At 40.5% G+C, this 27640-nt stretch overlaps 1 protein-coding gene across 3 annotated transcripts in view; it reads right to left on the reverse strand.

Annotated features, from left to right (window-relative positions):
* Ncbp1 (nuclear cap binding protein subunit 1) overlaps positions 1–27640 on the reverse strand; it is a 48276-nt gene that overhangs the window by 10430 nt on the left and 10206 nt on the right. For 2 of the 3 annotated variants that reach the window (XM_041667417.1, XM_041667420.1), the window contains 19 exons: positions 25174–25281; positions 24598–24719; positions 23664–23733; positions 22696–22911; positions 19502–19599; positions 18467–18530; positions 17289–17399; positions 14466–14530; positions 12975–13037; positions 12146–12220; positions 11190–11293; positions 9527–9649; positions 8054–8156; positions 7474–7567; positions 6056–6159; positions 5327–5441; positions 4111–4239; positions 3441–3554; positions 1780–2286 (listed from right to left, as the gene is read on the reverse strand). In XM_041667417.1, the coding sequence (XP_041523351.1) occupies positions 2173–2286; positions 3441–3554; positions 4111–4239; positions 5327–5441; positions 6056–6159; positions 7474–7567; positions 8054–8156; positions 9527–9649; positions 11190–11293; positions 12146–12220; positions 12975–13037; positions 14466–14530; positions 17289–17399; positions 18467–18530; positions 19502–19599; positions 22696–22911; positions 23664–23733; positions 24598–24719; positions 25174–25281 (1992 nt within the window). In that variant the 3' untranslated portion in view covers positions 1780–2172. Of the gene's footprint in view, positions 1–1779; positions 2287–3440; positions 3555–4110; positions 4240–5326; positions 5442–6055; positions 6160–7473; positions 7568–8053; positions 8157–9526; positions 9650–11189; positions 11294–12145; positions 12221–12974; positions 13038–14465; positions 14531–17288; positions 17400–18466; positions 18531–19501; positions 19600–22695; positions 22912–23663; positions 23734–24597; positions 24720–25173; positions 25282–27640 lie in introns of those variants that run through there. The other variant, XM_041667419.1, reaches the window with a different exon arrangement.

Consider the following 27640-nt stretch of genomic DNA (forward strand, 5'->3'; position numbering starts at 1 on the left):
ACTTCCTGGCTGTGGATTGTAGACAAGTTTTCCTGGGGTTTGCTTCTGTCTGTTGGAAAGATTCAATATGGTGAACCTCGTAACCAGCCTGTAGCAGCCAACAGTTAATGAACGCTCGCTGTCAAGGCCAACACAGTGCGATCTGATTGGCTATATGCCTCTGTTCTCTGGCTGTACCAGATATTACTCATAGCTCAGGTTGGTAAAGGTTTCTCACACTGTAAACTTTTAGGAATGATAGAGTTCTTAGGGAACTAGAACCTCTACCTTGGCAAAAACCTGCTACAGAGAATCAGCACAACGTCACAGAATGCAGTGACATGTCACCTGTCTTTGGGAGCACCCCCCGAAGGAGCAACTGCTCTCTGCTTTTGCACCTTTTCTTCTGTAAAATACAACAGATGTCGGTGTTCCAGCCGACACAGCAGGACAGAGCAGGGCATATTAACAGTTTCCAGAAACTACCACCGCACAGGAGGATCAAAAGAAGGGAAGGAGAGCACAAACTTGTAGCTGTAGTGCAAGGATAACGGAACTCCACCATGCCTCAGTAAAGGATACAGTTACTAATGCCTTCAATAGTTAGTTGTTTGGCTACTGGAGGACCACAGCCATTTCAAATCAGTTACAGCTTGAACTGTGTTAAATGGGAAGGAGGAACAGTGTAAACAGGATATTTAACCAGGAACCCAGGTTTTATCTTTCTGAAGTTCTTGCCATCTAACCTTGCTCTACTGAATTCAAATGATTAGATGATACTCCTGCTTTAAATGTGGTATTTAAAAAGCCTAGGAATTCCCATGTAATAAGACATTGTATTCTACAGCCACTGAATGTATGGTAATTAAAGACCCATATATCCAAACAGACAATTGTAACGTATTCTTACTAGAATATAACATATACAAAAATAACAAATGCACAAAATTACTACCAGTATTTATATCATTATTAGCAGATTTTTCTAAGGTTTAATGAGAAGTTTAAAAATCCTAGAAATTTGGAATGTTAGGAAATGCATTATCTTACACTCATTTCACTCAAGCTTCAATAGGCTCAGGGAACAATTATCTGCCTCAGAACCCAGAGACAAGCCCCAAGCCACACTGAATTCCAAGTCCATCTCAGCTCATTTATCGCTTGCTGCACATCAGTTTGTGACATTATGGGATCTTAGACAAATCATTCTTGGAGGGCAGGGCATGACCAGATGCTTTTCCACAATGGCTGCCAAATTTGCAATCACTTGAGAGGCAGAAAAACTGCTGCCATCGCCGTTGTATGTAGTGATATTTTATTACTGCACCTACCAACCTTACAGACCAGGCAGTGGTGACACACACTAGTAGCCACAATAGTTTGCCACAGAAACCTGGCGGTAGTGGTGCATGCCTTTAATCCCAGCCCTAGAGAGGAATATAAGAAGGGAGGAGACAGCTCTCAGTCTCATTCTGAGATTCCTGGAGGCAGGATCGCCATTTCAGACTGAGGGAGAGGTAAGAGCTAGGGGCTGGCTGTTCTGCTTTTCTGACCTTCAGGCTGAACTCCAATTTCTGTCTCTGGGTTTTTACTATTCGTGCTATAATTGTACCTCGAGATCACTGGAAGCTGGGTGGCTTCCAGTTTGGCAAATTTGGGGATTAGTAATAATAATTTTTTATTCTAACAAGTAGTGTCATAAGATGGTTACTCAAAAGCATTTGCAAGAAAGCTTCAGATAGAGGCTAAGTACATCTCCTAAGAAAAGAGACTAAGATAATAAATCATGAAATACCAAAGTTTAAAAAACAGAACTTAGGTTTATTCCAGCCATGTTGCTCAAGAGCAGAGAAAAGCTAGGCTCCCTGGTGTCCATTGGTTGTACTCACTACTTTGCAAGCCTGACCTTGCATTGCACACACCTTAACCCTGCTGTTTTGTGCCCTAAGAAGAAGTATCAAATTCATCACAGGAAAGCTGTGTCTCACATATATACAACGTTACGGCCACCATAACATTGCTGTCATCAAGCAACACTTGCCCTTCAGGGCAACTAAGGGAAATGTCATACTCTGGGCTCTCCTCCCCTGGTTCCGTTAGGAAGTGAAAGGCTACTACAAGAAAGCAAACATTCAAACCATCAAAAATAAGACAAATTATTTCAAGATAACAAAAAGGGAAGAAACATGACTATTAGGCCTGCAGAGCACAGAACTGCTGGAACACAGCCAGGATGTGAGGGTCTAGCTCGGCAGTGAAAAGCAAGTTCTCCAGGGTCACCATGTACTGCTGGATTATCTGGTGATGCTGTGGACACAGAAAAGAGCCCTGGGTCAGGAAACCAAACACAAGCAACTTTGACCATTTTCCTCACAGCCCACCCATGCTGAGGAGGGACAAAAATAGGGCGAACATCTCCAGAGAAGATTTGAGAGAGCAGGCAGGGAAAGGAGCAGAGGGATGTACAATGACGTAAAACCAAACCCAGTTTTAACAGCCTTCTTATGGAATCCTTGATGCAAGGCACGGCAGGAAGCCGCAGACAATTTCAGAGGGCGTCCTGAAAGTCAGGACACAATACATTTACAGCTTTTTTTTTTTTTTTTTTTTTGAATTTTCGAGACAGGGTTTCCCCGTAGTTTTTGGTTCCTGTCCTGGAACTAGCTCTTGTAAACCAGGCTGACCTCAAACTCACAGAGATTTGCCTGCCTCTGCCTCCCGAGTGCTGGGATTAAAGGCGTGCGCCACCACCGCCCGGCCAACATTACAGCTTTTTGAAAAGCAGCCTGACTAGGGAGCCAAGGCATCAAAAAACGAGAACCTTTTCTCTGAAGACTAAAATGCACTCAAAAATTTCTAGAGGACTAGGGGCTCTAGGTTAGCTTTTGAACTGGCTAGTCACTACAAGTGCCTGGGAGAGAATTACTATTTGGAGGCTCAAAGAATAGAACTTTAGAATGATTACTTTAGAAATGGTCAGTTTCCTAGAACAAAGGAGAACTTAGGGAGTTAATGCCTTGAAGAGGAAAAAATGAAGCTTACGCTCCTACACATCAATGTCTGGAAGCAGATGTTGATACTCTGTGTCCAGAGACCCCAGGGGTTTACCTTGCTCCTGTGGACATGTTTACTATGGGAATTTAAGATGTTAAAATACCTTTATGAATCTAATCCCCCTCTTACATTTTAGATTACAGCTATGCTGGGCTCCCTACCACGGAAAATGGCAACCAGAGTATGAGTGATATAAAACCAATCTGTCTAAATATTCTGATGAACAGTAGTGTCAACAAATGGACATAAACTAAAGGGCCTATAGGAACTACATAACCTCATACCCTCCCTCCTGATATACTTTATGAGGACTTTTTGTGGTCTTATTCATGGCAGACAAGTGTTTTACCACTGAGATTCCTGAGGATTTTTTTAAAATCAGAACGCCTGTGTGACTGAACACAAACCTGCAGGAAGATCTGCTGCAGCCTCTCTATGCAGTTCTTATACCACGGGGTCAATATGCTGGTGCCATCAGTTTCACATCGTACCAAGTGCTCAGTTAGGATCATGATGAAACGCTGGAAAGGATGGCAGTGGAGGAAGCATTAGAGGGAGAACTTAACTGCTGAACAAATCCAAACCCAGAGTTCTCAATGGTCTTGTTGCTCCACCAAACTGCTGTGTACTCCTGACTTTCAGGACTGTCAACTTAGCAAAGGAGAGATTTAATGTTAAATCCTTTAACCTCAGGTTGGAGAGATGGCTCAAAGGTAAAAAACACTGGCTGTTCTTCCAGAGGTCCTGAGTTCAATTCCCAGCAACCACAAGTTGTCTCACAATCATCTATAAGGAGATCTGGTGCCTCTTCTGGCATGCAGGCAGAACACTGCATACATACAATCTATGTACAAAAATGTTCACAGGAAAGACGGCGGTCACCTAAATCATCAACCGTAAGAGATAAATGACACAGATACGTAAACAATGAGCAGACAGCACAGATTCACTGCAGCCTCCAAGCAGTGACACTATTCTGCAAAGTTCTGTATCCTCACTATTTTCGTGATTAAAAACAGCAACTTTTCAAACCAAGGGAATGGCTCCTTTTTTATCCCATACGCCAAGCTGGCTTACCTGGAAGATGACGAGGAAAAGGTTCTTTTGTTCACTCTGAGCAGACTCTACTTTCTCCTGCAGTCGTTCTATTTGCTCCTCCAGGGCCCCATCTTTCCTATCACTGCTTCTGTCATCGTCATCACTTCGCTACAAAAGGCATAGGAACAAAGTAACAATCCAATGCGCAGAATCCATCAAGAAAGGTGAATGACTATAACGCCAGGCTTTGCTATGTGGCTTGGGTTGGCCTTGAATCATGCATAATCTTCCTGCCTCCACTTTTGAGTGCTGGTTTTGGGGGTGGGAGCTCAGAGATGCTAGGCAAGTGATTTTTATCACTGAGCTATGCCCCTAGCCCTGGGGAAGGGTTTTATATTAAAGGGCTTTTATTCTTGTAGCGATAGCTCTGGGAAAACTTAGTGGTACTAGTCGTGGGGTAATGACTATGAGGTGCATCAGCTATGGCCAGCTCAGTCATTAAACTTACTAATATCTTTCCCCTATCTTCTACTCTGGTGGAAACACTAAATACCAGGGAATACTGTAATGGAGAACACTCACTATTATCATTTATTTATTTACTTATCTATTTATTTATTTTTCTGGGACAGGTTTTTCTGTATAGCCCTGGCTGTACTGGCCTGAACTCAGAGATTGTCTTGTTTCTGCCTCCTAAGTGCTGGGATTAAGGCATGCACCACCACCACCCAGTGAGAATACTAATATAAGTCAGGATCCAGCCAGCTCACTGCTTCCCTGTAAACCAGTGCTTCTCAATTTTCCTAAAGCTGTGATCCTTTAATTCAGTCCCTCATTTTCTGATTCCCCCAATCATAAACTTACTTTGTTACTACTTCATACTGTAATTTTGTTACTGTTATGATCATAAGGTAAATATCTGACATTCGACCTCCAAAGCAGTTGCAACCCATAGGTTGAGAACTACGGTTCTAACACAATTTTTATTTCCATGAGAAGTACTGACAAGTTGGGACTTGAAACTGACTTGCACCACCTCTCCACATAGCATCTATATTGTCTCCCTTCCCCTTTGTGCCAGACTCAGAAATACACACCGACTTTTCTGGGAAGCCATGGTAGAGAAGTAAACTAGAGAAAAAAACTCTGTGATCAGCGCCAGTCCCACGGCACACAACTGTCAAGGCATGGACTCCCACTACCCTGCAGACTAGGTCGTAACCTCTAACCACGCAGGATTCAGCACACGACTTACTCGTTTGTGTTGTCTTGCCAGTTTCTCTTTAGCTTCTTCGAGCTCTTTCTGGATCTTTAAAACATGTTTGTTCATCTTACGAATTGTAGAGTGCAAAATTTCCCAAACAAACAACCTGAACATAATACAGCAGTTGGTTAATGTATGCTAAGCTACACTTACAGAGAAAACATCAGTTTTTCAGACTACCATTCCTAAGGGCTGATAGGGCCTTCTATCCCCTGGGCAGAGTTATGCATTCTCCAGCAACACTTAATTCACCACTGCTGTGAGTTCTGAGAGCGTCTAGCTCCATTCACCTGACTCAGGTGGGCTCCCAGAAGGCAGTACCATACCAGTACTTGTTTAGCCCTTAAAACATAGAGTTGGTTTTCTTCTTCCACCAGGTGAGTTCTGAGGATCAAACCAGGAAACTCAGCTCACTAAGCCTGACAGGAAGCTCCACGACCCACTGAGCCATCTTGTTGGGCCTGTTAAAACTTCTGAACACATCTGTCACCTCAGGACTCAGTATATTTTGGACCAGCGTGTGCTGGCAGTAACAGGTATAGTGGAGAAGTTAAAGGGCTGTCGCAGAGTTTAATTTGATCTCATTTGCTTTCATTGCATGTCAATCTCGGCTGTCCTGGTTCTGATCATCTTTAAAACCTGTGTAACTTCATAAAAATGTTACCAGGTGATATGAACTACTTCACACAGGTTATACGCACTCTAAATTCTGGTTCAAACCTTGTGAAGTCACGAGACAGCTCCGATGAGAAGATCCAGTTTGCTACTGCTGCACAGTCAACAATCTGCGTGCGAATCATCTTATCAACTAGGACAGCAATCATCTACAATGGAAAAAGAGACAGGGTCAAGCTTGACTGATAAGTGGGCAAAACGACAATGCTATGAAAATAAGTTAGCAGGGCTATAAAATTTGATTTCAATGGCGATGGAACTGACCAGTTTAAGCAATAGGTCTTCATTTTTATTTTTTCTTCTAGGAGAGTCTCACATAGCTAAAGGTGGCCTTGAACTCCTGATTTTTTTTTTTTTTTTTTTGCCATTTCCTCCCAAGTGTTAACAATTACAGGGATGTGCCACCACTCCTGATTTAACTAGTTAGTCTTTAGACTTAGTTTGCTCTTTGCTAGGCTCTAAATACTGTAAGAAATACTGTGTTAACAATAAAGATTGCATGAAAAGAAATTCTGGAATTTAATAGCACTTAATATCTGGGAAATTTTACTTGATAACACTTCTATAAAATATGTGTGTATATAATTTCAATTGAAATCTCCAGTTGAAAAACAGCATCTTATGGGTCTTGTTTATAGAAATGGATAAACATAACTACTTTCTACAAAATACTGCTGTCCAGCAGCAGTTTTCTCACTCAGCATCTAATATGTGTGGGAATGCAGTAGCACAAACCAACCACCATGCCGTATGAAGAACATTAGCAAGGGCTGACGAGATGGTTCAGTTGGCTAAGACACTTGATGCTCAGCTTGACAACACAAGTTCAATACCCAGGACCCACTGGGCGGAAGGAGAGAACTGACCTAAATTTGTCATCTGACTTCACACAAGCTCTGTGGCTTTCCCATGTACTCCCAGTCAACAAATCAATATAATTTAAGAATTTATCACAAAGAAGGTATCGATTATTTCTACAACACGGAGTTTACGGATTTAATAACCATTCTACTGGCGGATTCAAATATACTTAATATCTAATCTGCACACCTACATAGCCAGGACATGGTGTGGGAAGTCCTTCTGTATATGTATTGCTATTGCTGGTTAATGAATAAAGAAGCTGCTTTGGCATATGATAGGACAGAATAGAGCTAGGAGGGAAAACTAACTGAATGCTGGGAGAAAGCAGGTAGAGTCAGAGAGGCCTTGTAGCTGCCAGAGGAGAAAGACGCAAGCTGCTAGCTGGAACCTTGTCTGTAGGCCAACCTCACAGTAAAATATAAAATAATAGAAATGGGTTAATTTAAGATGAACAGCTAGCTGGAAACATGCATAAGTTAATAGGCCAAGCAGTATTTTAATTAATACAGTTTCTGTGTGCTTATTTTGGGTCTGGGTGTCCAGGAAATGAACAAGCAGGCTCCCCCGACACTCACTATGTCTAAATAAATAGTTGTTACCTGTGGATGATTCCTCCAAACTTCAAACATAACTCTCAGCACATGTAACTTCCCCTCATCACTTTCTGCGAGAGTTTTGAAGACTTCATGAAACCTTTAGACGAAGGTGAAAAATACGACATGTAATTACACAAAAGCCTTTTCAAAGTCCCTTTAATCTTACTCAATTTAAAAACATAATATGCAAATGCAAGATAACCAAAGTAATCCCTAAATACATAAAAGCATACTTTGGCCTGCAAAGAAGCTGCCACCAACTTATGAGAGCACTCTCTTTTACTCTGGATGCTTACCACATCTGCTCCCTCTTTAGAGGCCAACCTTGGGGCGGGCTTTCATTTCTGCTCTATCTCTTTGGAAAGACAGACAGGCTGGACCTCTCTGCCCACCTCTCTGCCTATGTGAACGACTGTACTAGCTCACCTGCCACACGCACATCTACACTGTATACTCAACCATGGGGAGCATTCTGCCACCACAAACCGAATCTCATGCTATCAAATTATGTAGTAAGATCTTCATATTTAACAATTTTAGGCAAAAATTACTACAGCATTGGTATTCAAATGCACATACTTACTTTGCAAGAGCACTGAAGGAGTGACTGAAGGATTTGGCTGCCAAGTGCAGCAGAGTCTGCACAAAGACCTCTATCTTCAATGGGTTAAAACTGAAGCCTTCATCTGAAAACATTTACAGTACAAAATAAACATTAAGTACAGTAATTTATTGGTGCCAAACCCAGGGACGCTAAGCAGATAGTGTGCTCTTAAGACACTCATATAATAATCTGTCAGTAAAAGTAAATAATCAAAGTCTACTCAAAATATAAGACTAGGCCGGGACAACCAAACTACATAATGAGACCTTATCTCAACCAAGAAAGCATACCCTTAATTCTCTCTTTTTTGGAGTAATTTTCTCAATTCTTCTATAAAATTCAGTGTTTTGGTTTTTTTGCTTTTTTAAATTTATAACAGGGTCTTACTATGTACTTCTGGTTATCCTGGGACTTGATATACAGACCAAATCTCAAACTGCTTGGATTATCGATTATCAGGTTTTCACCATCATGCCTGGTTTAAGACCCATTTCCTTAAAAAAAAAAAATCCCATATATCGCCTCCTTTATATTCTGTCTAGAAGGTGTCAAATATTAATTAAAGCAAAAGCAGCAAACCTTTTAACCACTATATTAAGATATCTGCCAGAGTCTAAATTTAGTATTATCATGGCTGGCTGACACCTTCTAGGTGTACTCCCCAACCATATGGCGGGCTCTGTAACTTGTCATCTGCTCTTATCATCTGGCTTTGTGTGCTATACACTGGCTTACTTATTCTAAGTAACTATTTCACCGCATGTTTTAAACAATATTAGAGACCTCTTGCAGTACTTCTTTCCTTATCCACTCACAAATCAGGTAACTTGTATGTCAGTACAACTCTGCCAATTTCCTCATTCATACCAGGAAAATACAACAAAGCTAAGATGCTGGCAGAAATAGCACGCTATATACTAAGTAAAGATTAGGTATTATTAGTGGTGTAGTAGTTCAAAATTTAGAGAAAACATCAATTATATCAAAAATATCTAACACACTAAGATTTCCCATTCAGCAATCCAAATATATACTAAAAGCATAAATATTAAAAAAATCCTTGAATAAGCAATGTGTGATTTACTTTGTATGTAGGACATGTTTTTTTTTTTTTTTTTTGTTAACTGTTGCTTGTTTCTGAGACAAGCCCTCATTATGTAGTTCTGGCTGGCTTGAAATTCATTATGTAATCATAGGAATCCACCTGCCTCTGTCTCCCAAGAGCTGGGATAAAAGGCGTGGACTACCACATCCAGGATGGTTTATATTCTTAACATAACTTCACAGGGATTTTAGGGCCTCTTCGGTAAGGGGGTGAATATGCAGGTCCTAAGAGCAGCAGATCTACTGCTGTATGAGCACCCACAGGATTTGATAGAGCTCATGTTTCAGCAGAGCTGTGGATGCTTTAATGTGGCCTATGTGCCTAGGCTGAAGAAGTAAGTTTCTTACCGTTATCATCATCCTGGTTAGGATTTGGTACGTCCTTCAGAATGCTGAAGATTTCATCATTAGTTGCCTTACTTTTAAAAGCAACAGATAAACAGAGTGCCACGGAATGTCCAGGAAGAGAATCTAGATACAGAGCAGAGGGGAAGGTAGATCAAGCTGGCTCTATAAGCAGCTAGTAGCAGACTTTCAGTTATTTCCTTTTAAAATAGGATACCCCTCAGCAAAGATCAGCATTTAAACCATTTATGATACTATATATGAAAGCTTCACCCAATTCAATGTTTTGTTAGGTTTTTTTTCTCTATCTAGACTAAGAGGCTCTGTGCTTACTGTTAGGGTTTTGTGAGTGTGTGCTCATGGTATAGAAGTCATGTTAAGAGCGAAGGCATCATCAAAGTAACAGAAATCTACTTTCAGTGCAGACAATGAAGACAACATTAAGACCTGTAATGACTGATGTCTATTGCAACAGGTCACAACAAAGACTCAGCTAACACCTGTTGTGAGCCTGTCCCTGAAAGTGGAAGAAAATTCTATGAAAACCAAACAAACAAAAAAATAAATAAATAAAAATTAAAAAAAAAACACCAAGAAAATAAGAACTCTTTGTCACCAGGAAATTTACTTCAGAAGTAGACAAAAAGCATTTTTATGAAATAGGTTAAATAAAGATTAAAATTATTTTACAAATAACAAGCTTGGGCCAGACCTAAGGAAGAAACAGGAACTAGAGATTAAAGAGCTTTCTATATTGAGGTAATATAATTGCACAAAGCAAGGACGAGCAGAGTTTTCAGACACAGAGAACTTCCTTGCAGCACAAACCATGAGGCTCATGAATGAACTACAACATTCAGTGCAATCGCAACAGCACAGCGGGATAACCAACATCTACCTCGGTACCACTGGCCACCACTGCACATACTGCCTTCACAAAGCATAAACTATGCAAAGCAGAGGGACCACAGCAATTCCAGCACCTCTGATTCAAGGTGCAAGTGGTAAAAGTCATGTTTGCAAATTTACTTTTAGAAGCAGACTGCCATGTGCTCCCAGCTAGTCTCATGTCAACTTGACACAAGCTAGTTATCTGAAAGGAGGGAACCTCAACTGAGAAAATGCTTCATAAGATCCATCTGCAGCATTCCTCTATGGCCTTTGCATCAGCTCCTGCCTCCAGGTTCCTGGTCTGCTTGAGTTCCTGCCTTGACTTCCTTCAATGATGAGCAGTGATATGGAAATATAAGCCAAATATACACTTTCCTCCTCAACTTGCTTTTGGTCGTGGTGTTCCATCATAGCAACAGTAACCCTAACTAAGACAAGATGATAACCAATTTAAGAAGTCTCCATCGTAACAAATATACACTTTTAGTTTCTGTACATTCCAGGTATAAATTCATCTTACTATTTTTTGTACCATATTAAAATGTCATATGTAAAACAATGTAAACAATATAAATAGATAAACGCTATAAGTTAATAACTACTAATTAGATAACAACAAAATCCGTAATCTAGTGACTAATGATGGGTCACTTTTCAAATAAAGAAATTCAATTCTAAGAAAAAGTTGATTTTTCCTCCTATAACTAACTGGCTTCAGAGCATCATGGACCAGTACTTTTTAAGGAGAGAGATTTCAAGTCGTTTCATTACTTACTGCTACTTTCATCTCCATACTTGTAAATGCAGGTTGGGTTTGCAGGACACAGAGCTGAGAAGGTGGGAGGAACAATATCTAATATATGTTGATGGTAAGACAACCTACAACACAAATAAGAGCCTCAGAAAAGGTCTCATGTTTTAGTCTTCGGTAATACTCAACTTGTCCAGAGAGCCAGGATCCAAAATCCCAAACTCAGTGGACAACCAAGAAGCAAACAGGGACAAAGTACTCCAGGCCTTTGAGTAAGTCAGCACAAGTAAACCCGACCTGTCTCAAAACGCACTGACTTTGCATTGAGGTGTATGCTGGGGCATTCCCCAGTCGGGTGGTCAAGGGGTAAGGCTGGCATGGCTGGGAGGCTGGTTGTGTTGCACCAAAGAAAGGAAGAGCCAAGTTTCTTACCACCTGACAAAGCGTTTACACATCATGTTATAGATAAGGGATGGCTAAAAACAATGTTGGGTTGGATGTAACACAGAGAGAAAAGTATTTAGAGATAAATGTAATTTGTGTCTTTCCAAAGGCCTAAACCTACTTATTCCTCAAAAAATACACATTAAAAGCTCAGATCACAGTTCCCCCAAAACATAAATCTATTTTTATAAGCTAAGGCTTTTTAAATAGAAGACTCTAGAGGAGGAATAAGAAAACACAAATTAGATAAAAATACAAGCTTAGAAAATGAGAAAATTCTCATAAATGTTGGGGGACATTAAAACTATCTTTTGGTTTAATTCACATAAAATCCAATGGTACAGTTGATTAATTGCAGCCCAAATACTAATTAAAATGTGAGGTGGAAGATGGACAAAGACCAGGATTTAACAAAGAATACCGTGGACATGCATCAGAAATGCGAAGGCGAGAGAATCAGATGCTAACCAGTTCAAGCCATCTCCTCAGGAGAAGCAGAGACCTAAATCAAGGAGGAAGTACACAGGCTTATTTACCTCATGCATTTTTCTAGAACTTCTCTTACAAACTTTGGTTTGGGACTTTCGAGATCCTGAGTGAGACAATCAGACCTAAGGAGGAAATGTTCTTTTTTTAAGTATATATATAACCTTTGTATATATAATCTTCATTTCCTGACTTACAATAGGGTCTTCCTACCTATTATCTCATCCATATATAGTAACTAATACTGGAGACAACAGACTTTGTTTTGTTTTTTTTTCCCAAGACAGGGTTTCTCTGTGTAACAGCCCTGGCTGTTCTAGAACTCACTTTGTAGACAGACAGGTCTCAAACTCAGAGATCCACCCGCCTCCACCTCCCAACTGCTGAGATTAAAGGTGTGTGCCACCACTGCCCAGCACAACAGATTATCTTTAAGTGAGTTTTAAATAGGAAGGTTCTTTTGTGTATGTATATATTCATGTGCTGTTCTCCTGGTGTGCTTACTTTGGTTTCTCACTAGGCTGGCTTAGTCAGTGAACTTCAGGGATCTGCCGACCTCTATGCCCCTAGTGCTGGGAATAGAAGCCCATGCCTCCATGCCTGGCTTTATTTTTTTAAACAAACAAACAAACAACAACAAACCAGGATTTCACTGTGTAGTGCTGGCTGGTCTGGAACTTACTACATAGACTAGGCTGGCCTTGAACTCACAAAAGATTGATCTGCCTCTGCCTTCTGAGTGCTGGGCTTAAAGGAGCGTACCACCATGCAGGACTCAATAGCAGCCTTTTAAACATGGGCTCTGTGGCAAGCACTTTACAGACTTAGAGATCTCTAATGTAAGTTTCTGAATAAGGTAGAATAAAACATTACACTTACCAATCTTCCCAGCTCCAACGGAACTGGAAGTTACTTAGATGATGAGAAAACCAATTAATAAACCTACATTGGGGAGTGGGGCAGGGGAGAAGAGAAAGGAAGAATGCAATTTAGACCAGCAATTTATGCGTCTTTCACACCCCACTCGCTACTTGTGGCTCTTTGACTGTTTTCTCAGCAAAGACTCTAACTTGCTGTCTTATAGTCCCCAGCTATCTCAGTTCACATGACGGTGCATCCTTTTATTCTTGTTAGGCAACAGACATGATTTAAGCTCATACTTTGTGCAAAATATTCATAAAGATTCTCACAGCTACGAAGGAGTATATTATTTTTTCTCCTATAACTGTTGATAAATGGAAGCAGTAAAAAAATGTAGTTAAATGTTTATAAATAATTGACAAATAGCAGAACCAAAGTAAGCCTGTCATATGTTGTTGGGAACTGAACCTGGGTTCCTGGGAGAGCAGTCAGTGCTCTTAATCACTGAGCCTTCAATCCAGCACTTAGTTTCTTATATTTATATTATGACTTTTTAAAAAACTTTAATTTATGTGTTTATGTTATATGTGCACATGTATACAGTGGCAGAGGCCAGAGCGTGGTGGATCCTCTGTAAGAGCAGCAAGCGCCGTAACTGCTGATCCAGCCCTCCACGCCCACTACAACCTTTTCATGACAGTCTATATGCATTAAGTCCCACTTAAAAATATACTTAGTTCTCTAGTCAAGAGAGATCTTATTGTGTTAAATAGTGCTGTGAAGGTCAAAAGAGTACTCAAAATGTTTACAGAATTGATACTCTACTAGAGCAGAGACACTGGAAGACACTTTCTTAAAGCACTTCCATCAAAAATCTGACTTCAATCACTTGAATTTTTCAGGGTCACTGACAAGAGTCCCAATTTTAATAAAGAATTTGGGTAAAAGATATGGAAATTGGACAACTGTTCAATCTTCTTCCAATCTGACTTGGGAAATGGACAGAAGGAAAGAGAACCAGCTGGCAGTCACCCAGACACTGTCCCAGAAGAAGACAGTGAGAGTGAAATGACCACGCTGTAACAACCCAGGACAGGTTCATACATTTGTTTAAAATAAACGGAGTCTTACAGCTGCAGGTTTGAAGATACTCCTCTGGAATTAGTTTCAAAACAGATAATCTGTAAGTGTTTATATATAATAAATATAGTACTAAATTTATCATTCAAAGTAAGCTTAACTTAAAGACTTACACATGCAATTAAGTAGTGAAAGTTAAATGATGCCTAAGCTTCAAGTGCTCAAGTAAGAACTGGAATTAAAGAGAAGAACGGGCATCATCAGAGGCTGAAACAGACTAGAAGTCATGGTGTTCTAACAAGCAAGCTGTCACACAAAGGGGTTTGGAAAACAGGGAACAATTTGGGAACCCTTAAGACAGCCTTCTGATAAACTCTTGAGGGTGCTAACATAACCGTTAGTACAGAAGTAGCCAAACCAATGCTGTACCTGTCTACACATGTAGTACTCATCGTGTCCAGACGCATATACAGCATCTCAGTCGCCTGTGCAAGCTGTGCATTGAAGATAAGGAAAACTCCTTTCCACTCTCCTTTAGAGTACACTGTGACGTGAAAAACAAACCGTGTCCTCTCAGTCTGCATCACCAACAACTTCATGTGCCTTTCATCCTTTCACATCACTCATATTGTTTCCCGAGCTCTGAACTGAAACTGGCCATGACATGCAATAAATCTGACTGTATCCACCTCTGTAAAATATCAGCTACTATTTTCATCACCTCTACAATTTCCCCAGACTTTTGTAATTCAGTCCTTCCTCAGTCATTCTAGACCTCTCCCCTCAAGCATCTAATGGTCTCTTGTCATTAAAGGATTTTCACATTTTTCTAGAATTTTACAAAAACAGTATCAAGACCTGTGAATCTGTTATCTTTCCTTCAGCATAAATTATTTTTCAACTCATGCTGTCACTGTAATAAAAACAAGTTCTCTTTGTTGAATATTATCATTACAAGAAACAAACTGTTTATCCAAGTGTTGTTGGAGATTCAGGTTATTTCTGGTTTCAAAATATTATAAATAAAATTTATAAACATTGTGCCCAGTTCTCTCTAAAACCTCATACCAAAAACCAACATTACCATAAAACAAACAAAAAACAAATACAAAAATAAAACATTTTCTAAAAACTGTAGCAACCATCAGGAAGAAACCACCTTTAAAGAAAATTTCATAGGAAATAATTAGAGATGGACGCTCGGGACATACAAAAAGAAATGGACACCAAGAATGATAGGGACAGATACATCTAAATGGATAGCATGCATATTTTTTCTTTCAAATGCAAAAAAGATAAAATAAGCATACTAGAAGGGGTTTTCTGATCTTTTTATTATCAGAAAGGAAGGCCAGAACCGAGGAGAAAGGTATGTCTGTTATGCGTGTGTGCACAAACATACATGGGGAGGGGACAAAATGTAGTAACAACTAAAACACTTTATAATCTAAGAATCAGACAGTAAGAAAAATAAAATGGGCATGAGAAATAGCGTGCGATCAAATGACACTGTCACACTGGAGAGGAGTGCAGTGGTTTACAAGACACACAGGGATGGAAGGGTGCAGCAAGCTGTAAGGAGAGTTATCTTAGCTAAAGAAAGCCGTTGATGCTTATTATTAACAATCCAGAAGCACCATGGATCTATGTGGAAGAGGAAGGAGGTGGAGAGACTGAAGAGACAGAGGTGGGGATGATTCCAAGGACACAGCAGAATCTTCCAGACACCGCAGGGCTGAGACACAGGAGCTCCCAGAGCTGCGACAGCATGCACAAGGCATGCCCAGGTTCAGGTCAGACAAAATCCCAGCATAAGGAGGGCAAGTGGACACAGAGCTGACCCTAGCCAAGACTCTCTGCAATTGATACCTGCTGGGAAAAGCAGCTGTCTCCAGTGGAGTGTCACTGGGTTATCAACCAGACTCCAGGGCAGGCCATGTGCAGGAGCTGGCTAACATGAAACAAACTCCATGTTTGTGTATGTGTGTGTTTTGTTTTAATATTTTCTTTCCCCCTCCCAATTTTCATTTTTTTTCTTGTTTTTGTTTTAAGAGACAGTGAGTTGAGTGGTTAGGATCTGGGAAAAATTGGGGAAGAGGACAGAATATAATCAAAATATACTGCATGAAAAATTTTTGATGAGAAAAATTATCTATCTGGACAGCTGTGGCACATGCCTTTAATCCCAGAACTTGGGAGGCAGAGGCAGGTGGATTTCTTTGAGTTTGAGGCCAGCCTGATCTACACAGCTAGTTCCAGGACAGCCAAAGCTGTTACACAGAGAAACTCTGTCTCAAAAAACAAACCAACCAACCAACCAACCAAACAAACAAACAAAAAATCCAAAACAAAAACCAAAGAACAAATCATACACATACATATATTTAAAAAAAAACAAAAATAAACAAAAAATAAGGCCTTTTAAGACAAACGCCATGTAACATAAGGTAGAACCACTCCAGAGTGGTAAAAAACTTACTTCACCAAGGGCAAAACAAATTTGACCAAATTTGTACCAAATATCGACAAAGCAAAACTGATGGAACTAGAGAAATGAGCAAACCCACAGGTATAATGACAACTAACATCACTCCTAGTAACTCATGGAAGTAGCACAACACACACGCATGCATGTGCGCGCACACACACTGCAGATATGGAACTATTTATTCAAATAACACAATCAATGGCACTTATCTAATGGGCTTATAGAAGACCCGAAGTCCTGAAAAGGCAGAATGTAATTTTCTTCAAAAAACTGTTATTTTAAAAGGCAAAGGAGCCAGGCAGATCTCTGTGAGTTCAAGGCCAGTCTGGTCCACAGAGTGAGTTCCAGGACAGCTCAAACCCTGTCTCAAAAAACAAAATGGCAAAGGAATAGCTGGATATGGCCTCAAACCTGTAATCCCATCACTTTGGAGGCCGAGACCATCCTGGCTACTGAGTATGACCCTATCTCAGGAAACAAACACAAGTCAAGGGAATGGGAAGTAACACCAGCACTATTAGTATGGCATGAAAGCAGAGGGATCCTGCGGGGAGGACAAAGGAGCGTGTATGCCATAGCACCACGTTCTATTTTAAGCAGGGGGAGATGATGCATGTCAACTTCATAAGCATGTATTTTGTCTGGTCTTATTTTCCATCATCCCTAAAACCCAAAGCACAGGAAATTGAGAAAAGATAGCTCCAGAATGTCATCTTTTAAAAAGCACAGCCAAGGGGTGTACATTTGAAAACACGAAAGGATACAACTTGGGGCAGAGAGCCTGGCTGAAGCTTGCACAGCTCGATGAGCAGTGTAGTGTACATCACATCGATGTGAGGGGGCGCTGGGAGCTGAAACAGCTCTGCGAAGATCACCTGGAAACATAAGGTAAGAGAGATCCACACGTTACAACCTAACCCTAAGTCCATGGCACCTGCAATGGAGAACGAATTACCTTTATCCTTAACAATTATGCTTTCCGAGATCTACAGCTCAACAACATAATGAGCACCCCCTTTTTCTATATCAAGTGTCCGCTAGGTGAAGGCTGCTGTGACCCACACTGCCGAGACAAATGTGCAAAAATAATCCATCCTTTGAAGTCTATATCAAAGGATGATAGAGCTGCATTCCTGTGGGTACTGAGAACTCTAAGTGGACCAAGGATTGAGACAGCTGAGTATTCTACGTGGCTACTCACAACAGACCCCAGATCTTTTTGGCATGCTATTTCCTACCCCTTCCTCAAAGTCTAAAGCCCTAGTCTCAGAAATTCTATATATTTTTTTTCATATTTAAAAATATGACTTAGAGCCATGATAGCACATGCCTAAAGTCCCAGCAAATCAGGAAGAGTTGGCTGATATGGTGACATCTAGTCTTTTTATACCTCTCCCACCCCACTCCCATTTTCCAAAACAGTGTTTCTTTGTGAAACAGTCCTAGAACTTTTGTAGACCAGGCTGACCTCAAACTCAGAGATCTGCCTGCCTCTGCCTCCCGAGTGTTGGGGTTAAAGACACATGCCACTTAAAAGAGGTGATGGGGGGGGAGAGGAAGAGACAGAGGAAGGGAGGGAGGGAGAGAGGGAGGGAGGAAGAGAGGGAGAGGGAGAGAGGGAGGGAGGCAGGGAAGGGAGAGGGAGAGAGAGGGGGAGGGAGGGAGGGAGGGAGGGAGGGAGGGAGAGAGAGAGAGAGAGAGAGAGAGAGAAGAAGCAGGTGAGGCCAGCAAGATGACTCAACACGTAAAGGCTCTGAGTTTCAATCTCCTTTCTTCCTTTTACTAGCAAGGCTGAGAACCAAAACTGGCAATTTCCTTGGTTTTCTCTTCATTCTCAGAGCCTGGTAAGCAGCAAGGAGAGCACAGGTAAACAAAGCCAGGAGGCCCCGTAGAGTCCTCAGACAGACTGGGAAAACCAGTTAGCACCTCATGGAATGCATACCTCAACTATGTGGTAGTTCAAGGGGATCTTGTTCTTCCCTGGGTAGCTCACCAGCTGTGCAGCACTGTAAGAAGTGTGAGTCCAGTTAGCTAGCAAGTGTACAAAGACACACACAAAACCCAACAGCTTCAAATGCAGTGAGCTTAGCCGAAAAAGAACTTGCAGTAATGTTCTAGTGTTGGGTTATTTATTAACATGGTATAAACTGTTTGTCTTCCACACAAAAGGAAAAGTAATAATACCAGCACCTGCAGATCTAACTCAGCACATTCTTACAGGTGGTCCACTCCTAAAGACAACACTTCTCAAAACTGAAGCCAAAACCTTCTAGCTGTATGAAAATGTATTAATACTTAGGTTTCTAAATGTTAGAAAACAGAAAAAAAAAACATTAGTAAGCTTTAATTTCCATACATCCAAACTAAAACCAGCCTACTGTTTCACGTTAGCATATTTGGAATGTATGTACCTGTGTGGGCTGAACAGGAATGTGGAAGTCAGAGGTCCAGAGGTCAGTGCTGAGTGTCTTCAGTTACTTCTAATATAAGGCCTCTCATTAAAGCTGGGGTTTAGGGACTAAAGAGATGGCTCAGCAGTTAAGAGCACTGGCTGCTCTTGCAGAGGACTCAGCTTCAATTCCCAGCACCCACATGACAGCTCACAGCTGTCTGGAACCCCATTTCTAGGCGACTCAAAGCCATTTCCTGGCCTTTGAGGGCACCAGATTGATATACATGCAGGAAAAATACCCATACACATCAAGAATATTCCAAACAAACAAAACACCTGGGGCTCACGGGTTGGCTTGACTGGATGGACAGCGATCCCTAGGGATACTCCTGTTTCGGTGTCTCCAGAACTGAGATACAGGTGAGTGCCAACTGTTCCATGGGTGCTGGGCACCCAAACACTGGTCCTCATGCTTGCTAGGCTATCTCTTCAGCCTTACACACTCCCAACAGATTTTTATTGTTCTTATAAAATCATCAAAATGGTTTCCGACCCCCTTTAAAAGGACCATGAAGAGACTCTCACCAAGTTTTCCTTTCCTTCCAGTAGGATTTTATGATGCAGTGAAGGTTTTCCTCTATGACAAACCTCTCCACCGAATGACTCCCTGGCATCACAGGACCCTGGAAAGAAGACCAATGTGCTCATGCACAGAATCACAAAACAGATCTCTTTCATTTATTCAATAAATACCCAAATCTGGGACTGAACTGTCATGTTAAATACCTACCACAGAATCAAGAGTGCATAGTGCTCCTGATTCATCAAATACCCACCAGGCCCATTTTACAAATAAATTAAGACAAAACAAAACAAAACAAAACAACCATCTATCTATCTACCTACCTACCTATCTAAAAACTCATTCCATTCACCCATCCACCCAGTGTGGGTGTGTGCTGCCATGGCACATTTGTAGAGATCAGAGAACATTCTGTGGGAACTGGTTCTTTTTTACCATGCAGGTTAGCCAATTATGATGGAACTCTGGTGCCAGATTTCATGGCCTGTGCTTTTATCCACTGAAATATCACCCAATTTCTAAATTTTTTTTTTTTTTGGTTTTTTCGAGACAGGGTTTCTCTGTGGTTTTGGAGCCTGTCCTGGAACTAGCTCTTGTAGACCAGGCTGGTCTCGAACTCACAGAGATCCGCCTGCCTCTGCCTCCCGAGTGCTGGGATTACAGGCGTGCGCCACCATCGCCCGGCCCCAATTTCTAAATTTAATAAACACTTCTTAAAGACACTATCAAAATACAAAAGAATGCAACATTTCCATTTTGAGGGAACTATTTTGGGGTACTTATCTTTCTGACAGAGGGAGGACAGGCACAGAGTGCAGCACCAGCAGGAATATAATACATTCTGAGGTCAAACTCTTGTTTCCTTTGCTATAATAATTCATCACAAAGACTAAATGTCATGAATATAAACTAGATTTGCAGTTGATAACCCTAAACTAAACATCATGTAATTGTGAAGCTAAGTGTTTTCTTATTATTTAATACAGCAAAACAGGCAACAAGTCCTCCCACCATTCTGGGAAGGCTGGACTACTGGACAGGAACCAAAGCCAGGTGTCAAGTTAAACCAAGCCTTTCCCACTATACTCTGGTCATGCTCTGTTTTCGGGCTGAGCCAGGGAGGAAAAGGCTGAAACTCAGACTGAAGAGCCGGGAACATTTGGAATCTCTGCTTTATTTCTGTCTGCATTCTTTTTTTAAAAAAATATTTATTTATTTATTTATTTATTATGTATACAGTATTCTGTGTGTATGTCTGCAGGCCAGAAGAAGGCACCAGACCGCATTACAGATGGTTGTGAAACACCATGTGGTTGCTGGGAATTGAACTCAGGACCTTTGGAAGAGCAGGCAATGCTCTTAACCACTAAGCCATCTCTCCAGCCTTCTGTCTGCATTCTTTAAACAAATAAACAAAACAACAAAACCAAAGTCATGGGCAGTGCCATTTCATCCAAAGACAGCTGATTCTCTAGATGCACAGACACGAAAGTTCACTCTGGGATTGCATGTGTTCTCTAAGTAATTTGGTACATACACATAGCTAGTTATCCGACACAGGCAACAGAGAAGTTAGAGCCAGACCAAGTACCTTGTAATACATAGGCCAGTGCTCATTCACAAATACATACCCTGAGAAATCATTATTATGAAGTCAATCTAGTGCCTGGCACGCACACGTTGAGATATAAAATAATTAATGTGTGCTTAAAATGTTAATTTTTACTTCCAATACTCACAACAAAATCATGTTCTCCTGTTAAAGGGTTACTAACAATATGACTTCATAAACACTATAAGAAGTATCTTTAAAAACTAGAATGTTAAGTTGAAAGGTTGACAAAAATCCACATTAAAAGCTATGTCAAGTGGCACATGCCTCTGTCCCCAGTGCTGTGGGTGGGCGGGCTCAAGATAGGTAGATCCCATCCGGTCTGCTGGTCAGCAGTACAGCTACAGTGGTGAACTCCAGGTTCAATGAGAAACTTGTCTCATTGGGAAAAAAGGTGGTGAGCAATGAAAGGCGGCTGAAGTCAACCTCTAGTCACGACACACACAACACAGCCTACCCAACAGCTAAAATTCATGTGAGTCACTGTTCACTTTTTACATGGGATCCATATTATTATTGTTCCTCTGGGAACTGAGGCACAGAAAGTAAACAACTCACTCATGCTCCCAGGCAGTATTTGCATTAAAACGCTAACCAATTAGGCTCTTGACTGGTAAACTATACTGTCTCTCTCATTTATATGAGCAAAACAATTTTTTTTTTGCATAATGAGGTAATATAGTTAACTGAATCAAAGCATATAATTGATTTTCATTAATCTTCTTATGTTAAAAAAGTAACTGAAAATTAAAAGGCTATTTCAGAGTTGTGCTGGGCAATGTGAAGGCTGAGGTAAGGGAATCTGTGAACTTGAAGACAATCTGGGCCAACAGAGAGAGACCCTGTTTCACAAGGTCCCTGAAGGAACACACCTCTATTGCTGGTGGGAGTGCAAACTTGTACAACTGTTTTGGAAATCAGTATGGCGATTTCTCAGAAAATTAGGAAACAATCTACCTCAAAAACCAGCAATACCACTTTTGGCCATATACCTAAAGGATGCTCATAAGGACATGTGCTCAACTATGTTCATAGCAGCATTATTTGTAATAGCCAGAAACAAGAAACAACTTAGATGCTCCTCAACCAAAGAATGGATAAAGAAAATGTGGTACATTTACACAATGAGTACTACTCAATGGTAAAAAATAATGACATTTTGAAATTTGCAGGCAAATGGATGGATTAGGAAAAAAAACATATTAAGTGAGGCAACCAGACCCAGAAAGACAAATATAATATGTACTCGCTCATAAAGCAAAGAAAAACCAGCCTACAGTACACACCCCAGAGAACCTAGAAAACAAAGAGGACGCTAAGACATATGTGGATCTACAGAGGAAGGAAAAAAAGATAAGATCTCCTGAATAAACTGGGAGCATGGGGGCCATGGGAGAGTGTATTAGGAGAGGGGGAAGGAAGGAAGGAGTGGACAAAAATGTTTGGTTTAATAAAAACAATAAAAAACAAAACAAGTCCCTGGGAAAAAAAAGGCAAAATATCTAGAATACGAGTCAAAGGATACTAAATCACAAGGACAGCTGCAAGCCAGGTCCTTCCTGGAACGCTTTGCCACTCACGTACCTCTGGGTCATCTGTGTAGTCAAACATTCTGAAGATGACCCTGGGCATCGGGTACACCGAGTCCTCCGTGTGAGGTGGTGGTGTGAAAGGAGGCAGATTGTGCTGTAACGCTTCACAGAGGATGCTGTCAAAGGCAAGGTAGGGTCTTAGGATGTGCCTTTCCTGCCACCGGTCCTTTTTCAATTTCTGAATCTGGGCCCATAGGCAATCTAAATACTAAAAGGAGATTTTAACATTTAATATAAACATTTTGGCTAGACAGTTCAGAAAACATCTTCTCTCTAAAATGCAGGACAAAGTAGACTAATTTAGTATTTCATATAGTAGAAAAGAATGGCATTAAGTTTTTGTTTTTCCTTAAAATTTTAAAATTAGAGTAGCGTGCACACACTTGCCACATTGTGCACAATGAGGTCAGAGGACAACTTGAAAGGTCTTCCTCTCTGTCACTACGGCCCGAGCTCTAGCTCAGGCTGCTCTACCCATGGAGTGGCTCGCTCTCCATTTTCACTCCACAGCTTGTTTCAGAAGCACATTTGGGGCTGTTTACGCTGCTATTTAAAATTGAGTATTTAGATCTAACATGTGTCAAGTCTGTGAAAACTGATATTCTAAAAAGCAAGGGACTATTTCAATTACATTCTAACATACATTAAATACCCCTCTATGCTGAAGATTCCGAGGAAATGAATTCCTTACTGGAAATATTTAGAAACCTAGCTAAGATATACAAATGCAATAGTTTGAGCGTTTTAAAAAATCGTGGCTTAATGTATTTGTGTGGCACATGGGCCATAGCGCACGCTCAGAGGTCAGAGGACAACTTGTAGGAATCAGTTTCCTCCTTCTACCTGTGGATCCTGGCAACTGAATTCAGGTTGTCAGGGTTGGCGACTCAGTTGAGTATGCTAAAGAGATAAGCATCACACAAGAACTGTGTGTCTATCACGAGACGGAAATCAATTCACCTCTTCTTGTGGATGTGGTTTATCGGCAGTCCAAACTTGTAACATGGGCACATGAGTCTTCTGGCGTCTTCTAAAGGTAAAAAGGAAAATCTACACTTAGGCTTTAGAAACATAAAAGACACTCAATGGTTTTCATGATTAGTTAAAGCAATGAAAAACATTTTTATCCATCAGATAGCAACATACTGATAATGGTCTATATGTCATCAAGATAATGTGAAAAATATCATTTGAATAAAATTAAGTATATTCTCTCTCACTTTCACACACACATGCATGCACGTAGACATGGAAAACAGTCTTTAGTTGCCATATTTATTTGTACTAAATAAAGCAGTTAATAATGGTGTCCACACAAGTATGACATGATCAACCTGTGAAAGCTAAAGGAACACACAGCACTGTCATCATCATGCTATGAAACAATTAGGCATGTTTACTAACAAGGCTTATAACTTCATTTTATCTAACAAGATAAAGCAAATTCTTATGCTGACACGGGAGAAGGGTTTGGTTTAGGATTAATGTGTATGAAATAAACCTTCGTACAAGGGCAGTGCTTCTCCTCATAACACATTAGTGATCACATGTCTGAACCTCTTCCAGTCATTCCACAGCCTGGGCAGAAGTGTGATTCTAAGTAGTCCAGGTGACCTTTAAGCATGTGAACACTAGGACACTAATGGAGCTATTCCACCATGGTGTTCATGTCTTTCACAACCATATGTGAAACAATACCGACAGGATACCAACTTCTTACACTAGCAAGTACTGAGAGTTATGTGAGTTATGGCAGCAGGAGAATGACTTTTAATACAGAAAATTTTCAGGAACTGAACTGGTGTCACTGCTAACAGAGAACTTAAGACATTTATTATACCAGCATGATAGCTTTACACAAACAACAAAGAACATGTGAACTATGTGCCCTTACTTAAGATAACTTTCAGTGTTGGAGAAGATGCGGTCCATTTCTGCATCTTTCTTTTCGTACAACTCTTTTCCAACCCAGGGCAAAGACGACAGAAACGCATACACATACCAATCCCGTCGCACCTAAAGAAAGTTTAAAAAGGAAAGTTAAAAAAGAATGCTGGTTAATTTTATTCATTCATTCACTATTCTTTCTTTCCAGTGTTAGGGATCAAACTCAATGGCTAACAGATGCTAGGCAATCATTCTGCAACTGAGCTAGACAACTCCCCAGCTCCATCTTTTTTTATTCGAAAACGTGATCCTGGGGAGGCTTTTAATAGGGCTCAAATAAAATATCTGTCTCGTCTAGAGGATTTCTAATTATACAGTTATAATCTTTTAAAATCATTTGAATTAACACAATGATGTCAAGAGAATCCACTAGTAAGCCAGTGGACTTGCCCTTCAGATATTAAGCATTATAGTGTGATAACCTGTTATTGTTATTTTGTTTATTGCTGCTAAAGAGTTATCAGTGGGGTGGGGGAATCTGGTGCAGCGCTTCAAGGAAGAGATTCAACATAAAATGTCTTACTTGAGGCACATCTTCTTCCTGAGTCACACTTACAAAATTCTCAAACATAGCAACCATAGATGGGGCAGCAATCACATGACAATTCACAAGATCAGACAGAAAACGGACCTGTGAGGACAAAGGATAGCTGTATTACACCTACAGTCATTCAGATAGCCACAGAATAAACAACCTTGTGATGTCTGTGAAACTAAAGCCCATGGCTACATTTAACTTACTTTTTGTCTGCACAACCTAAGAGCCAAGAAGTCTCTAATCCTTAAAACAAAACTCACACAAAATGACATGAATTCAAATTTCAGTGCCTATTATAACCATACTTGCAGAAGTTCACACTCATTCAGATACTTATTGACCACAGTTGCTTTTGTGGTATAGTGGCAAAGTTGGGTAGTATGACAAAGATCTTATGCTGGATAGGAATCTGTGATTTTGTGGGTTTCCATGCTATGCTACATTAGGTACTCAGACAGCCAAATATTCTAGATACTCCATTTTACTAAAGTAGGCTGGTCTTTTTGTCTGGCTAGGGATAATATTCACTACTGAAATATAGAAATGGAAATTTTAAGAAAAAGAGCTATTTACTGGGTGTCCTCTCTGGGCCAGGGTCAAATAAACACTATCCAAGATACTGTTTAAGGGAACTTAATAGCTTATTTGGGACAAACATAATCTCAACAAAAAAAGATGACTCCTGTACCAAAAGGTAAATTAAAAAGTATCCTTGGAGCTGGGCGGTGGTGGCACACACCTTTAATCCCAGCACTCGGGAGATCTCTGTGAGTTCGAGGCCAGCCTGATCTACAAGAGCAAGTTCCAGGACAGGGTCCAAGGCTACACAGAAAAAAACAACAACAACAACAACAACAACAAAAAAAAAACATGCCCTTGGGACCAGTGACAAGGGGAAAAGGATAAGGTTATAAAGGATGAGCACAGCCCTCAGTGGGGAGTGGGAGGAGCATTCTTGGCAGAGGGTTGTGCAAGTAATTTTATATACCTGGAAAGTATACAGAGGACAAGAGAAGGCAACCATACTGGGGCAAACATGAAACTTAATTCCATTTCGTTCTATTCAAGACACATAAAAGTTCTGTGTTGCACAAAGAATCTAAGAACCAGAGGTTGGGGAGGAGTCTCTAGAAGGAACATGGCCACACCACTCACAACCTCACAGTAGCTATACAAAACCTACACAAGACTAGGCAGGTCAACATTCCTTCATGGACAGGGATGAAGCTCATGAGGCCCCACCCCTTCCTGAGGAGCTGTGGCAGCTAACAGTTTCTGAGGAAGGTGTTTTCCTCAGCTGTGTAGCCATTAGTAAGGTGCCCATGTTCCAGTAAATAACCACCTACACTTGTATGTAAGCAACTCTAAATTAAACATGTGAGTCACACATGTATAAAAAGACACCAAAGTAGAAAAAGAACTAGAAAGGGTACAGAAAGAGGAGGTAGAGAAAAGAGATAATGGGAGACCAATGTGACCAGAATATGTTAAATACGTATATGAAACTGTATTAAAAAAAATAAAAGGTTCTAATGTTCACTCCCTGCAGCCCAATGAATCATTTCATGTATCAGAATTTTAAGACCACCTACTATAAAAAACAGGAAGGAAGTGAAGGAGCAGAGCTTACTTACACAAAGGCCACTTTGGTGCTATTACTATGGATAGATTCAAAGGCAGAGACTTCCGATGGACAAATGTCAAGTAAGGAAGCAGCTAAGAACACAAAAAGTTACAAGCTGTGCTAGATAGAGGCCATGGGACAAAGAAGGGAATCTAGGAGAGGAATGAGAGGGAATGGAGACAGAAAGGAGGCAAAGAAAAGCTAACAATTAATGGAAGATTTCTGGATGTCTTATCCAGCGGCACATGAATTTTGGGACTTGCAAAGACAAAATCTCTGGGCTCTATTTGGGATACTGGTTTAGAACTCAGGAAAAAGGTTGAGGTGGGAGATGGTTATAAATTTGGGGTCCCCATCAAAATAAAGTTGGTTTATATAGCTATTAGAGTGAATGACACTGATTCAGAAGAGAAGCTTAAATAAAAGACAGAATCATTGTAAAAAAAAAAAAAAACAACAAAAAACATTTAAGGGGCTGGAGAGATGGCTCAGAGGTTAAGAGCACTGGCTACTCTGTCCTGAGTTCAATTTCCAGCAACCACACACATGGTGGCTCACAACCGTCTATGAATCTGATGCCCTCTTCTGGTGTGCAGGCATACATGCAGGCAGAATGCTGTATAAATAATAATAATAATAATAAAAGACTGTCAACTCCAAATCATGTAAGGTTCTGGCAATTAAAAAAAAAACATTTAAGGAATAAAAGATGACAACCCAGCAAAAGAGAGACAAGAATCAAAGACAGGAGCAATGTTGATGCTATTATTATTATTATTATTAGCAGGTTTACAAAGAGTTGTGCTGTAGAAGCCAAGATATAAGAAA

This window comes from Microtus oregoni, unplaced genomic scaffold (assembly GCF_018167655.1).
Source record: "Microtus oregoni isolate MIOR12 unplaced genomic scaffold, Mior012 000017F_ref0000208, whole genome shotgun sequence".
In the NCBI taxonomy this organism is placed as follows: domain Eukaryota; kingdom Metazoa; phylum Chordata; class Mammalia; order Rodentia; family Cricetidae; genus Microtus; species Microtus oregoni.